At 40.3% G+C, this 16,960-nt stretch overlaps 1 protein-coding gene across 2 annotated transcripts in view; it reads left to right on the forward strand.

The window, feature by feature from the left end:
* Positions 1-16,960, forward strand: part of PCMTD2 (protein-L-isoaspartate (D-aspartate) O-methyltransferase domain containing 2) — a 347,572-nt gene that overhangs the window by 292,150 nt on the left and 38,462 nt on the right. For both annotated transcript variants that reach the window (XM_044090393.1, XM_044090392.1), the window contains exon 5: positions 6,988-7,111. In XM_044090393.1, the coding sequence (XP_043946328.1) occupies positions 6,988-7,111 (124 nt within the window). The remainder of the gene's footprint in view (positions 1-6,987; positions 7,112-16,960) is intronic.

Raw genomic sequence — 16,960 nt, forward strand, 5'->3', positions numbered from 1 at the left:
TATTACAGGATTCCTGACTCCCAAAAATTTCTTTTCAAAAATCCTGTTGCGGATCCTGAAACCATTTCTCAGGGCCCCAAGGACATTAAGGCTTCTACTGCTAAAAATCCTACCACATCTGATAGAGATTCCAGGGCTCTGGATAGATGGGGTAAGAAGGTCTACACTTCTGCAACCTTAGCAGTCAGGGCTTTAAACTGTCCATTCCATATGCTAAAATATCAGCAGCATATCATGGGACTGCTTAAACAGAAAATGATGTTGATTTCTGACTGTGTGGAAAATTAAGATTTACAGGAGTTACTGCATTCAGCTGAACAAGTTGGAAAACATACCTTGCAGTGTGGTTTTGATTCTATGCAGGCCTCTTGCAGGGCTGCTGTAACTGGATCTGTGCTAAGGAGGCATGTTTGGCTCAAAGAGCAATCTCTGCCTGATTATGTTAAAGCAAAACTGTTGGATGCTACTTTACAACAGGACCGTCTGTTTGGTAATAAGGCTGAAGAAGTTCTAAAAAAGATGGAAGATGATGCTAAATCTATGCAAACTGTGAACGATTTCTTGCAAGTGCAACCTCCAAGATGTAGTAGGCACTGGCCTACTAAGAACTGGTCCTTTCCAGTCCCTTCGAGAACCGCTCAAGTCAAACCCAGACATTCCAAAGGCACCAGGTTTCAGTCCCAAGGGACTTTCAGAACTAAGCAATGGGGTGCCACCTCTTCCAAATCTGGAAACAACAAGGCACCTCCCTATGGTTAGCAGTCTCAATGACTTTCCACTAGACTTACCAAGCACTTATCGTTTAGCAGCCCCCTTGGGGGGGAAACTGGCTCTTCATGCAAAAAACTGGCAACTTATAACCCAGGACAAATGGGTTTTAAATATAATATCCCAGGGATAGAGATTTAATTTCCACACTTTACCAACTCCAAACAGATGGCCAGATCTGCCCCCAAATCAGTGGGCAGAGACCCAGAAACAGGTACTTTCACTCATGAACATGGGGCTATTCGGCTAGTACCAGAAGAGGAAAAGGGACAAGGTTTCTATTCCAGACTTTTCCTGGTACCAAGAAAAGACAAAACATGGCGTCCAATTCTGGACTTATCTAGTCTAAACACCATTCTGGACATTCCAAAATTCAAGATCCTATGCTAGGCAAAGATGCCTGGTTGGCAACTCTAGATTTAAAAGAGGCTTACCTGCATATCCCAATCAGGGAATCTTGCAGAAGATACCTCCGCTTCAAAGCAGGCTACTTGATTTACCAATTCTCTGCACTGCCCTTTGGCTTATCTACTGCGCCCAGGGTCTTTACAAAGTGCCCGGCTCCAGTAATTGCATTTTGCAGACAAAGAAATATTCAAATATATCCATTCCTGGACGATTGTGTAATTCAGGCAGAAAACAAGGACATTCTTCTAAAACATCTGGCGTTTGTAAAAAGGGTTCTAACTTGTCTAGGGTACACTATAAACGAAAAGAAATCTCAAAAAATTACATTCCTGGGCGCAAGCTTGAATACAGCTTCCCAGATGGCTTTCCTTACGCCAGAATAGGAAATTCATTTGGTGACTTACTTCTAACAGATGGCTACAAAAACCCAGTTTTCTGCAAGGCAAACAATGCAAGCCTTGGGGTTCATGGCCTCTTGCATTCTTCTAATTCCATGTGCAAGACTGCATATGAGGAAACTTCAGTGGTATTTAAAAAGTCAACATTGTCACAGCCTGGAAACAATGATTCCTATCATTCCTTGCCTGCGCCAAGAGTTCCTTTGGTGGGCAGAGGCCTGCCACCAAAACAAGGGACTGCTATTCACACCACCCCCTGCCGGCCAAACCCTAACTACAGACGCTTTAGACTATGCATGGGGGGGCTCATCTGGCAGGGAAGTGCATTCAGGGCAAATGGAGCCCAAATCAAATGCACCTTCATATAAATCAAAAAGAAATGCTAGCTGTACAGAATGCACTGACAGCCTTCAAGGACTACCTTCATCCAGGACAATTACTGATAAAGACGGACAACACCACGGTTATGTGGTACATAAACAAGCAGGGGGGTACACACTCCTAAACCCTCTGCAGACTAGCCATGGCATTGTGGAACACGGCCTTGAGCTATGAAGTACATCTACAAGCTCAATTCCTGCCAGGAAAGCTGAATACTCTGGCAGACAAACTAAGCAGAAATCTCATGGACCCACATGAATGGAAACTGGAACCATGGATTTTCAACATGTTGACATGCAAATGGGGGAGCCCAGATGTAGATCTTTTTGCCTCACCCCAGAACTATCAGTTGGAGAAGTTTTGCACAAGAACTCATCACAAAAAAGCCTGGAAAGTGGATGATCTGTCCTTCAGCTGGAAAAAACTATCAGTCTATGCCTTCCCCCTCTGTCTCTGCTCTGCAACGTTTTACTAAAAGTCAAACAGGACAAACCAAAAATGATTTTGATTGCTCCAAACTGGCCTTGCCAACACTGGTATCCAGTCCTGCACAGTGTGTCACACATTTCACAGTGGCACCTGCCTCAGACGCCTTCCTTACTGTCTCACCAGAACAACCAAATTCTGCAACCTCAGCTCCAAACTTTGAATCTTGCAGCATGGCTAATCACCTAAATTCACCCTTAGCATCCCTCAGCAAACATATGATGGATGTCATTTTGGCGGCGAGAAGACCTAGTACTAGAAAATCTTATGCTGACAAATGGAAAAGATTCTGTGTCTGGAATCAATCTCAAGGGATAAGCACAGCAGTGCCCAACATTCCTCAGATTTTGAAATACTTAACTGAGATGCTTCACAAGGGCCTGTCTTTTTCTTCCATAAAAATCCATGCCTCAGCCATTTCAGCTCATTGCAACACAGAACCTCCCCTCTTATTTCATCCTCTGCTAAAGCAGTATCTCAGAGGGGCCAAAAACTTAAGACCATCCAGGAGAGCTCCAACCCCTGCCTGGGTCCTTAACTTTGTATTGGAGAAAATCACTCTCTCTCCTTTCAAGCCAGCTGCTACTGCAGACTTAAAATGTCTCTCCTGGAAAACAGCCTTCCTGTTAGCAGTCACTTCGGCTAGAAGGATTTCTGAATTACAAGCCCTTATGGCAGTGGAGCCTTTCATCATTTTTCATGCAGACAGGGTGTCTCTCAGGACCAATCCATCCTTCATGCCCAAGGTGGTATCCAGTGTGGCTCTTAATCAGACCATTCATTTGCCAACTTTCTTTCCCAATCCACAGAACAAGGGGGAGTGGATTCTGCATTCATTGGATGTACACAGACAACTTAGATTTTACTTGAAAAGAACTAAATCTCAAAGAAAATCTGAACAACTGCTGGTAGCATTTGCTGCAGGGGCAGAGGGGAAAGGCTATTTCAAAGCAAACCATTTCCAAATGGATAAGCCATTGTATTCATTTCTGCTATAAACACCATGGAAAAACTATCCCTCAGGGAATCAGGGGATCAGGGGATCAGAATCCCATTATACCAGGGCTGCGTCTACCTCTACAGCCTTTCTCAGAGGTGTTCGTACCAGGGATATTCTAGAAGCTGCTACCTGGAGTTCAGTTCATACTTTCACCAAACATTATAATTTACCAATTTTCTCTAAATCCAGAGCTGGCTTTGCCACTGCCATTCTGCAGAGCCTTATAGCCAGTCCTAATGCTGTATAAATCCATCCTCCCAACCTTAGCTTTGGGAATCTACCCAATAATGACTGCAACAGTGAAACATGAAGAACATAGTACAGTTGTGTACACTTACTATAAATGTAGAGTATTCACTGTTGCAGTCCTGGTTGCCCTCCCTCCAGCCCCCTGTTTTTTTCTTTTACTGTGCCTCTACTTTCTTTTACTACACTTATAAGCCTTTTTGGTGCATTTGCTTTTGTTTGGAGGTATACTTTTGGTATTTTATATTATATATATATATATATATATATATATATATATATATATATATATTTTTTTTTTTTTTTTTTTTTGGCTTCCCATTTGGGGGGGCACCTGACATCTGGGGCAAGAAAAACTGATGTAAAGGCATCGGCTGCATGTTTTATACCCCTGACGACCTGACGTCATGGAAGAAGGGACAGCAAACGATGCAGGACCCAAGACTTTGTTAACCAGGCTGACTGAGGGCAACCTGCCAGCAGATTATCCAAATGTAATGACTGCAACAGTGAATATACTCGAACATCTACATTTATGGTAAGTGTACACAACTATACTTTTCTGTAGATTAGAACTGGCATAATCTCTTAATACTGAGGTATTGAAGTGTGCTTCTTGCTGAAGTTTAACGTTGAATGTGTGAGTCATTTGTGGTCTGATTTGACCAGGGAGGGAGTAACCGTTAATGGGAGCAGAGCTGTCTGATATTGGCACCTGATATTTAATGCTGGTCACTGGTGCTAGATTACTTTTGGTAATGGTATGTGGATGATGTGGTGTTATTAAATTACTTTTGGTAATGGTATGTGGATGATGTGGTGTTATTAAATTACTTTTGGTAGTGGTATGTGGATGATGTGGTGTTATTAAATTACTTTTGGTAGTGGTATGTGGATGATGTGGTGTTATTAAATTACTTTTGGTAGTGGTATGTGGATGATGTGGTGTTATTAAATTACTTTTGGTAGTGTTATGTAGATGATGTGGTATTATTAGATTACTTTTGGTAGAGGTACGTGGGTGACAGATATGAGTAGTGGATGTCTGTAGTGATTCTGTGTATGGTTCTGCTGTTTCCAAATTATTGTGGTTTATTTCATTTCGTTTATAATGTATTGAAAGGTTTTGACAGATTTGAACTTTAATACATTTATTTATTTTTGAGGATTATGTCACCCCATTTAATATGTGATTATCTGGTTCTGGTAATGTTCAACTTCTTGTTTTGCAGGAAGTGATGCTTTGCTAGATTTATTGTATCTCGGGTTACTGTTTCTGTGAAGACTTGCTGTGAGTCCTACAGAGGCTTCCTTCTGTGCCTTGCCAGTGTTTACATTTTTTGATGGCAACAGATAGAGTTTGCATTAAGCAGTTGCTAGTGCCTTCATTTTCTTCCTTCTGTGACTATTCAAGACGTTTTACCTGCAGTTCTGAGCAGGAGATTGATTTGTTTCAGGGTTTGCAGAACCCAGCAGTATGGGTACTTATGGATGCCCACTGGTGCTACCATACTCCTGTAGTGTGAAGGTGACACTGGCTATCTGCTGTTGCACTATATGTAAAGTCTTGGTACTCCTGGTTCACACCCTGCCTGGCATGTGTCCCTCAAACCTGATAGAACTAGTTGTTTCCTGTAGCCCACCACATGCATCATGTTCTTCCAGCCTGGTATTGCTGATGGCTTCTAGGGCACAATTAGGGATGTATAGTATTTGCATTTTTTATTTATCAGTTGCTTGAACTCTTGAACTTAGTGCAAATGTGACTTAGGAGTGTCCTTGTTTATCCCACGTTGGTAGCCCTTAATGGCCCATCTTTTCAACCTTATTTGTTACAACAACTAAATGAGTCAACATTCTCATTACATGCACAATAAGCAGTTCATCCATAGTATGTTTTATTTTATGATTGTTTTATCTTTTCTTAGAAGTTGAGATGTTTGTAACTAATGAATATGAGATACTCATGAGAAGAACTCCCTTCCAGTACAGGAGACGGAGTTTAAGGAACATTGGAGAAACTAGTTCAGTTGACAGTTTACTACTCCAGGCAAACATGGCATTCAGACAACATCTATGCTGAGTTATTTTCTCTGAGAACTATGGCTGGATCAGATGTTGTGACCAGCTCAGATTACAATAGTCCACATATAATTTTATGTGGCAAACCTTGCTGAGGTCATCATGGTAACTGAGACTCTTATGAAGGTCATGTAGGTTGTGAATTACAGGTGGCCATGAAGATGACTAAATGGAAGACACGAGTGTTTTGGCCAAGATAATGAAAAGAGATATATATATAATTTCAAGGACATTTCTCAAGAGCACCTCCTTTGTGCTTTGTGACAGTTGCATTTTCTACTCAGAGTGACAAAGCCATGCTTCTACCTGGTAAATTATTAAGCAGGTCCCAGGTTTAAAGTATTACATTTTGAAGAAGTTGAATCCTGCTAAACTGTCTTCTTTAAGACCAGAAGATTAATTCAAAATCTAGTCTGCTGTGCTTTGGCAGGATGACATTTCTCTTGTATCTAATGCTTCAGTCCTGAGCAATGGAAGGTATTGAGGAACAAGACCGTAGCCTGAGTGCATCACGTCCACTGCTGATGAGAAAAGGTTGTGTTGAATTCACTTCAGGTATAGCTTACTTTGCTTTTAAAATGAGTCTGTGGAGCGGTTGTATTTAAATGGGATTTCATCTGTCGCCTGAGTCTTTCAGATGCATGGCTAATAGACGAGTCATGTTCTCTCAGAATAAAAATATGACTTGAGATAGACATATGTTAAAAAATGAGGGCAAAGGTTATGATGCTGGAAGCATGTATTTCTGAGGAATATTGACATATACCTTGTTTTTAGAAAGATTGTTAATGTTTAGTCACATTTCTAGCAGAAGCTGTTAATTTAGGAGATGAAGCAGGATTCAAGAACAAGTACTACAGGCTTGTCTTTTAGGTAGAAAATTAGTTAAATTTTTTATCCCTGTCAAAGAGACGGAGAGAGAGAGAGAGAGAGAGAAACTGCCTGGTCAGCAGACTAGCTTTAGAAATAAATCTACTGTGGAAGTAGGATCTGTTCTAGCATTAATTTGGAAAATGTGACACGTCGCTGATTCTGGTTAGCCCTTAATGGCTGTGTAGTGTATTTAAATTTCAGCTTGAGAAATTAATTTTAGTGTATTTGTTGTGTTTATCAGCCATGCATAATTTAGCTTATTTGCCATAATAAAGAAGCAGAGTGTCTTTGGGTGCAAATATTTGTTTTTGATTTCTCTCATTTTGTTTTCATGATTACTTCTAGTTGATCAAGATAACACGGACAACTGCCAACACCTGGGAAACCAAGAAAATTTTGGCTGTGTCCTTTGCTCCATTGGTTCAGCCCAGCAACAAAGATTCAGGAAGACATCGAGCTGTCCAGCTACGTAAGTTCTGAATGGCTGACATGTCATTTAATTAACATTGCTTATGTTGCCTGTGTACTATGCCTGTCTTGCATGTACTAATTATGAATATGAGGCTTTAGGTTTCCTTGGGAGAGTCTCCCAAGTTAGAATAGCAGTGCAATAAATTCTTATAAAGAAACTGTAAACTCATGAATTTTTGTTGTAGTTTACACCCTCCTTTTTGATGTCTGTTAAAGTTCCTGTCCATTTGCATTCTTGTATTATTTAGGTTTACTAGCAAAACATTTATCTTTATGTATTTGTCTACTTGTGTGCATTGTTCAGTGGGAAATTCCATCTGAGCATATTCCATTTTCAGCAGAGGCCGAGGATGGAACGCTCCACAGCACATGCAAGTATACAGGTACCTATATTTACATACAAAAATCTTACTGCATACATTGCACTGAGGTGCTTCAGCAAAGAGCAAGCCATATAGAAAAGACAAAACAGAACTAACCATCATCCAAATGTGGAATGTAAAGCACAGTTTAGTGCTTGTAGTGTAATGTAAATAATAAATGGCAAGGATAAATAAATGGTGGGCTTAAGATCTTAATGTTTTTTTCCCATAGTCCTCCTGACTTGACATACCTTCTCTCAACAGTAACACTTGGTAAGTGTTCTTAGTCTTGTACTAAATGTTCGTTCCATCTGCATGAGTAGCACTTTGGCTATAATTCGGGCACATTTATATGACCATTGTGTGCCATATGAGACGTCTGACATTGCTGCAGCATGTAGGCTGTGTGAACACTGGTATAGTAAGATACATGCAATTGTAACAAAGTGGTGGCTGGTCCCTTTAAATGTACTAGCACAGACATAGGTACTCAGCTAAAAGTTAATCAGGGACAGCTGCAGACAAGCTTATTTAAGGCACAGTGCCTTGCTAATTCCATATTCAGGACCTTTGGGTCTGAAGAGGATCCTATGAGGACTCTACAAGGAGTTATGTTACATGCACTAGAAGGAAGGCAATGCAGAGAATGTTCATATGAGGAAAAAGAGATGATACCTTTCAAAGGAAAGGTCACTTCGATGTATCCTGCTTATTAGAACTGTATGGCAAAGGGGCTTCAGTGTACTCATGCCTGTGAGTAAGTATAAAGAGAAGTGTTATGAAGCTAAGCTCTGTCTTGTGAGGTCCCTGTAAGAGACCATGCATTTATTTGAGGCAGCTTTGTTGCCAGAACCTCATCTGAAGTGGATACTGCAGTCTGACAGAAAAGAAACGCTACATGTTTGTTGAACTATGTAAAGTTTGCAGAGTATTTGTGTTTACCATTGAGAGTTTATTTGGGACTGCAATTGATTGAGTACTGCAGACTGAACCTCTTGTGTAAACTGTGTGTTTCCTTTTTGTTGAACTTTCTTGTAGGTAAACATGAACTTAACACTCAGAAGTCACCTTGTTTATTAGGTAGCTGCCAGAAGCATTGTGTATGAGACTGCAGCAGTGATCATTTTGATCAACCTTATAAAACAACTATGCACCTGTCTTCCAGATCTTGAGCTATGGTGCACACTTACACCGGTTTGGGGGAACCCTTTGTTTGCAATAGAGAATAAGCCAGTCATGTGGAACACCAACAAAGGCTTGAAGTGTATGCATCAGCTCTTGAGCAAGATGTCTGAGGCATTCCTTTGCCACCTTCTCATGCCTGCATGCTTCTTATAATCTTTTGCCTACTGACTTCCAGAGATACTTACAACTGAGACATGCCTTCCTGTCCACTATCCTCTTGCCTAATTTCACATAGACCTGCTCTCAGCAAGCATTCAATACCACCACCACCATTGAAACTGTCATGCAGTGTTGTCCACCTCTTCTATTCCAGGACAACACTTTCTGAACATGACAAGAGGCTAACTGGTCATATTAATAATTTTAAGTGTACAACCTTAATTCTCTTATCGTCAACACAACTGGATGTTATTAAACAGTTGTCACCCACCCCAGACTGCTACTGCATCGATTTAAGCTTGAAGTACCAAGGCTACTGGTGCCCAGTGCAGCTGATGCATCAAGACTACTGGTGCCCAGTGCTCATGGGAGAGAACAGCAATCAGTTATCAGTCACATGCTCAGAATGCCTGAACTTTTTAGCAGATGACCATCATAAGCTCTTGGAATGCCCATGAGTGAGAAGTCTATGGAGCAATTCTGCTGAATTAGATAGCAAGTTGTTGTAGTCCACATATCCTGTAAGGCAGATGTTTGGATCCTGGGGTACTTTCATCAGCAGATGCATTTAAACTGAACCCAAAAACTATCACTTTTATGCTTTTCAGTTGTCACAAAACCGTAGGTAGCATGAATGGAAAACCCTGTCCAGTTTTTCTTCTTGGAGACTAGATACCTTTGTAAAGAAATACTCTAACTTATTGGGGATGAATATGAAATCAGAAAAGACTTTTAATTCACACAGAATGATACAGAGTCATAACCTTCAGTCTATTACACTTTAGTTAATAAGGAAAGGGTATTTTTCCATAATAAGCCTTCTGTATAGTCTCTTTCTCCTTTTCTTATTTGGTTTAGTCCTGTGTTGTTGAAAGTTGTTAGTTAATATGAAATGGTTATACATTTCACTGTTCTGCATTTGATTGAGTCTTCATTTAAATGTTCATTATGCATAACAGCTGGATAGTTTGCAAATAACCTATTATCAATGGTTTAGCAGTGCTATGCTTTAACATATTTCTTGACTGTATTTAAATTGTTGATCTGTGTTATCTACAGCTCATGTTTATTATATAGTTTTTGTAATAAAAAGATAATTTGATGAACACAATACAGTTGTGAAAGCACCCCCCCCCCCACACACACACACACACTTTCAGGCTGAATTAGACACATTTGTTGATGGCTTGGGTTAATTACACAAGAAGAGAACTAAAAATGGAGTGGCTGCTGTTCCTCTTCTGCCGAGCATCCTGGGCTGCTCATCCTCTTCTGCCGAGTATCTTTTGGTTGCTCTTCCTCTTCCGCCAAGCATCCTTGGGCTATTTTTCCTCTTCTGCCAAGCATCCTGGGCTGCTCATCCTCTTCCTCTTCTGCCGAGTATCCCTGGGCTGCTCTTCCTCTTCTGCTGAGCATCCTTGGGCTGCTCTTCCTCTTCTGCTGGGCATCCTTGGGCTACTCATCTTCTTCTGCCAAGCATCCTTCTAGGTTCTTCGGCACTGGAAGGCAACCAACACTGCTGTAGTGAATATCCAAAGGTCTGCAAGTCCAAACAAATGAATGTACGTGCATGTCTATTTAAGTACAAAGCATTATGAGTTGTTCTACAGCAGTGATCCTGTTTTACAACATCTACCCTTATGATGAGTACATGCACTCTAACTGTGCTTTACAAGACTCTAAAAAACATTAAACTGTTCTTACATGGTACAGTTATTAATATAAACTTCTATGACCCAAAACTTGCTGGATTTTATAAACAAGAGGTTTCTGAGTGATAAAGAGCACATCTGTGGCTCTGTTTACATATGTAGATAGTTTAATACATAGTAAGTAACATTACAGAAGTAAAGTTTCATCTGTTTGCAGCAGAATCATTGCCTACTTTTGAAGAACTTTAGATGCTAAAACCGTAAGAGCATGTATACAGAGCAACATAAAATATTTTAGGCATAAAATAAATATCTTTGCTAAATGACAGATTGGGGATTGGAAGTATAAAAACTTCTGAAGAGAGATCTCAGTATTTGCTTGTGCTTTATTGATGCCGTTATGATGATGTCATGTATTTAATCATCCCTTCTTATTTGTGTGTTTTTAGACTCGAGTATGACATCACAGCTTATTAGCATAATATAGCTAATGCAAGAATGACTGGGTATTGCCCCATAAGATAATGAACCGTCTCTATTTAAACGTTAAACAAATTCTAATTCAAAATCACCAGCTTGTAGAAAAAAGTGAATTTTTATTTTATTTTATTTTACTTTGAAGAGCATTTGCTTATAAAGCTATTGTGTCTCTTTTTGTTTAGTGTTATTTTATTATACTTTTTCAGTGGATACCTCTCAATTATATATTTTTTTGCAGAATGTCCAGATTTTTGCCAGAAATTTTTGGTCCGTTTTTCATAAAAGTATGTTTTCCTGGCAAATTAGTGGCAAATCATTAAAGACTAAAGTTAGAAAATAATTACAGCCATTTGAGTTTCAGACTTCATGCCCTTCAGAAAAGTCATGTTACTGCAAAACCTGCTCTTCTATCAACTTTCTAAGTTTGTTAGAGCACTGTTTAAAAATTGTTTATATTTTTGGGCCTTTGTCCCACTTTTATTAATGGTTGTGTCCAGATTTCTTGCTCTAAGAGGTTTGGTGGAAGATGGGGAAAAAGATAGTGACACAGTGGGTATGTGGAGGGGTGAAAGGCCCCATCTGGGCTCAATGGGTATGTGGAGGAGTGAGGGCCCCCCATCTGAGCTGATATTTGTACCAAGAAGGAACATTTCAGTGTTTAATCACCTGCATTAAATTCAGTATAAAATAATTAATATAACTGCTATTCCCAGTTATTAGAATCTTGATGTTTAAGAAATAATTTCTGTTATGTGATGTAACTTTTATACTTCACAACTACTGACTTATTGAAGAAGTATTTCAGATGTTAGAACACAAATGACTGAGGAAGATGTAATCAACAATGTGCAGTTGTCTGGCATTTAAAACTGTGAGTAACACCCTTAGTATTTAGATTATATTTAAACTATTTGCAGTTTTCTTTTATTATTATCCTTTAAGTTGTGATCTTCATTGGATGTTGTGTTAAAGCAGCCCTCCTTTTGTGTTTTATGCATCTATAGTAAAGTAATAGCTAGTGTTGAGGTGATATTGTATAAGTAACGACTTTCTGCACGATATTCTGTGGTCCAGATTTCTAGTTTTTTAAACAATATAAATAAAATTTTAGGCCAGTATATACTATTTTGCAAGATAAACACAGCATTTTGTTTCCTAAAATGTATTTAATCACCTGAGGTAGGTACTAATGAAGTTTTCCTGTTTTCTTTTTAACAGTTTTTCAAGTCACTCTTCACATCAACCGTAATAAATATTTTTCTCACTTTGGTACTTGTGGCTGAATCCACATTTTATAGCACGTGTTTAATAATTTTGAACTAGCCATTGCAGAGCCTTTAGCTAGTGTGTTCTACTTCCTTTCAGAAATGCCTTACTAATGAGGAGCTGCCCCTCTGCTGCCGTTTATGCATTACTGTCGTGTCAGTGTCACCTTTTGTTAATCTCAGGCAGAACTGTTTGCACTTCTGGTGCATATTGTTACCTTTAAATCTTGCTTTTCAGCGAGCTTTGCCTTCTAAAATCTATTTTTGTAGCAGTCGTTAATGTAACGTTTTCATTTTTCACCTTGTTATTATTTACCTGTGCTTTTTACAACATGTAGTTCCAGTTTACAGAGCAGAGATAATGCTATTTATTATGTTAAGGCTTAGCAATAGCACAGGAATGTTCTGATACTTGCAGTAACTGGTAGCTTTTTTATATTGTCTTGTCCTGTTGTATTTTGTTTGGCCATGAAGAATGAGATATGTCATTCAACGATACAGGCATCTCTTGGACAAGTTTTTGCTTCCAATCCCATCCATCAAGGAGGAGTTTGGCTTATTGTCCCTACAGATGATAAATGATACTAGGATGCTCACTGTTACCTCAGAGAGTATGTAGGTATCGAATGCAGATTACTCAGATCTTACTAAGGGCTGCATTCTACTGAACTGAAGGATTGAAAGTGAATAATCTGCAAAGCAACTCCAATGTAAAAAAAATACCAAGCACACTGAATACAGTAGCAGAAAACATCACTGCCATGAAGTAGTCATTACTACCAGTTTTGTAGGCTGGATGTGATGATCTAGGATGTAGCCTCGCAAATAGACCTTCCCTGGTCACTTGCATACCTTCAGTCTAGCATTGTGTGCACAGATAGATAGACAAAGTATCTATTCATGTCTACAGATGGTGGTTGGACACCATGGTTGTTCAAATCCTGAAATACAGATGGGAGTATTCCAAGGGTAGATCTCTTTGCATCATAGGAGAATTACCAGTTATCAGCTACATCAATTCTTTACCAGACTTCCATGCAAGGGAGCAGGCGCTGTGAACATAATTTCCATCCTTGGACAGGGGCTTTCCTTTATAACTTTCTGCTAGTTCCCCTCATACCCACTGGCCACAGAAGGTGAAAACAGAAGCAAAACTAAGTCTGGTAGCCCGACCACAGCTAGGCATTCATTTCAACTAATTCTGGTTTGCAAGGAATAACCAGTTCAGCCTCTAGAGTTCTGCACCTTCCCAATGCAGGAGAACAGGTGTGTAGTACATTCAAACCTGCAGCGCACTGACCATTTCTCTGAGAAAGTGTTTCATGTTATGTAGAAGACTAGGAAGCCTAGTAGAAGAAAATCCTATTTATCCACTGCGGAGCAGTTCTCATTTTGGTGTAGTTGTAGTGGGCATGCCATTCACAAAAGTTACATAACCATTAGTGCCCCATTTGGCATGTACCTCACTAGACACATGCAACAGCTGGAAAGGCCACAAAAGTACCTTACAAAGAGGATCCTAGGCCTTAAATACATGTCCTACATGGACAGACTCAAAAAACTCCAGCTATTGTCTGTCTCATATCGTCTACTATCTCTGCTTGACTTATAAAGCCACGTCTGACCCAGCTCTGTAAGAAATGCTACATCTAAAGAAATCCCAGTCCCTCCGCACCACATGCTCCAGAGATCTCAACCTCATTACCACAGTCAACAGAACATACTGGAGGGACAGGTTCATAACCCAAAGACTGCCCATGCTCTGGAATAGACTTCCCTTACATGTCAAGCAGAGCACCTCACTGGCCCTCTTCAAGAGAAGTCGTGATGAGTGGATGGGAAATAGAAAGTTCACCCTGGGGATCACCCCAGTGGCTGTACTTGATAGAGGCACTGGGAACTAACATTGGGCAGCACGATGCCAGGGCACTTTTATGGGCTAGGCTTGTAAAGGCTCCAGGGCCATTAGCGTAGTACACACCTATGAACATAGCAGAGCTGTTTAACAGTAGATTCCTTTGCCTGTGTTTTACACTTTTGCTAAAGTGCTCACCATAACAAGATGTTCAAATTGAAAGGTTACTGCCACAGTATAAGTCCAACCATTTTCCATCCTTTTCTTGCATGAGTTGGCATAGGGTGGAGGAGGGAGGGTTAAATGAGTTCCTAATTCTGTCCAATTGTTATTTTTTTCTACTGCCAGTTTGAATATTAAGTTCTTTAAAAAGTGTACTTTTAGGAGGGCCTTCAGCACTCTGGTAACTTCCTTACTCAAATCGGTGAACTGAACTGTTAAGGTCCTCGAGTGTTTTTCAGACTGAATTCCAGGGCAGCTGATGTCCTAGTGCTGGGCACACTTACTGGTGATCTTCCTTCCAAAACAGAACTGAAAAACCGCTTAGGCTGCCATCCCTTTTAACCAGATGACAGACTGATGTTTTGGGAAGGAGGCAAGTTCAGCTTCATTCTGATGACTTCTGAGATGTTTATAACTCCAACTGGAAGGGTAGAAGTCCAACTGCAGGCAGTTTCCTTGGATAATGGCTTAAATACTGCAGCAGTGATCCTTCTACTCAAGCGTCATCTTCTATGATGACTGCCTCACACAGCTGGACTTTCTCATGACCTCTTTTTGTTCAGATCTTGACCTTGTGGGTCCTGAACTTTGAGGTCTATTGTGCTAGTTTCTGGCATAATACCCTTGATCATATAGTGGTAAAGTTACAGATTTGAGGAGGCAGTGAGTACATTTACAACTTTAGACTCATCATAGCATTTTGTGGCCTAATGCCTCTTTTGGACGCTTGTCTGTACTGATTCAAAGGTATTTGTATGGCAGCTCTGTTTTGTTTACTTTTATGAACTGGATACCTGTATTTCAACAAGGAGATAAGTCTTCATTCCAAATCTTTGTCTTACTTTCCCAAGTAATTCACACTGTAATGTGTCTCATTGTGTAGTAGGCTGGCTCCCTTTCCCAAGTGTGAGGCCTGAAACTGTGGGTCTGTAATATCTGGAATAAATGCCTATGTAATTATGGATTAGAAATGACTAGTTTTCTTTAAAGAAATACATTGAAGAAACACTGCAAGTTGCAGGAACTTAAACATGAGCAGAATCTCAGGATGGCCTACTCCTTTTTATCTCTAACATTTGGGGGATGTTCTTCATGTTTCACTGTTGCAGTCATTACATTTGGGTAATCTGCTGGCAGGTTGCCGTCAGTCGGCCTGATTAACAAAGTCTTGTGTCCTGTGTCGGTTGCTGTCCCTTCTTCCATGACGTCAGGTTGTCAGGGGTATAAAACATGCAGCCGACTCAATTTTCATCAGTCTTTTTTGCCGCGCGGTGCCCAAAGCAGAAGCAGTTCGCAAGTGCTGGTCAGCCAACTCCTGAAATTTTCGTTTTCGAGTTTCTTGCTCCTTACTGATGTCAGTAAAAGTTAATAATTGTATTACTTGTGGGAAGCAAATAGCTCATAAGGATTTTCATTTGTACTGTATTCCTTGCCTAGGCCCTGACCACAACGTACCTTGCTGTCAGTTTTGTGCTAAATTTATCCAACGCACTATTAAGCGTTGGCATATTTTTGCATCTAAATATTTTGGCTCAAGATTTAACTATCCAGAAATGTCATCGGTTAGCAATCCAACTACTGGAATCCACAAAAAATGTAAAGAAAAAGACAGAGACAGACTGTTGAGGTCCAAAACCGACGAAGAAGCTTCCTAAGCCAGTCGCCAATTCACTGGTACTCAGTGAGGTGCTTTTGCAGCCCCTGATGCATGCTACTTTTGATTCGCAGGCCTCTACTGAGACCCATTCGGAGTCCAGTGTGCCGCGAGACACTTTAAGTATTGAACCCGCGGATGTCTCTACCTTAGATAGGTCTGGAACCGCTGAGCAGGCACCAGCTTCTGAGGGTGTTTTCAGGCCTAAAGATTTGTATATTAAACCAACGCCATCTTCAAAAACATGGCCAAAACCAACATCTATGTCTAAAAAACCGACGCATGGGCCACATGCACAGGCCCCTATGCCTAAAATACAAATGATCAAAATGGCTGAGGATTTAATTACCTTGATCAGGGGTTCCCAACCCCCTCCTGCTAAGAGGCCTAGGCAAGGGACTGATTATGAATCTTCAGATCAGGTTTCCATTTATTCTGATTCCCCTTCTGATCAGGAATTATCTATTCCACCTTATGAGGACTCTGATGCAGAATAATCCATCCCTTCTGCTTCTCTTCCTGAAGATTTTTCTTTTGGAGAAATTTTGCATACCTTAAGGGAACATTTTCATTGGGAGAGTCAGGATTTTTCAGAATCCAAAAAGAGGCTTAGGGATTTCCTTTTTCTTCCTCAGCATAGGCCTTTGGCTATACATCCTGTTCTAGACATTGCTGATGATGTTTTTTCAGAATCCAGCATGGCTCCTGATTCCCTGCCTCCGGCTCCTAGTAAGCCAGACAGATATTTCAGGGTTCCTGACTCCCACAAATTTCTTTTTAAAAACCCTACTGCTGACCCTGAAACAATTTCTCAGGGTCCCAAGGGTGTTAAGGCTTCTACTGCTAAAAATCCTACCCCTACAGATAGAGACTCCAGGGTGCTGGATAGATGGGGTAAGAAGGTTAACACATCTGCAACCCTGGCAATCAGGGCTTTAAACTGTCAATTTCATATTCTTAAATATCAGCAGCATGTCATGGGCTTACTTAAACAGAAAATTATGTTGATTTCT

Source organism: Protopterus annectens, chromosome 12.part0, assembly GCF_019279795.1.
Source record: "Protopterus annectens isolate FY-2018-M chromosome 12.part0, PAN1.0, whole genome shotgun sequence".
In the NCBI taxonomy this organism is placed as follows: Eukaryota; Metazoa; Chordata; order Ceratodontiformes; family Protopteridae; genus Protopterus; species Protopterus annectens.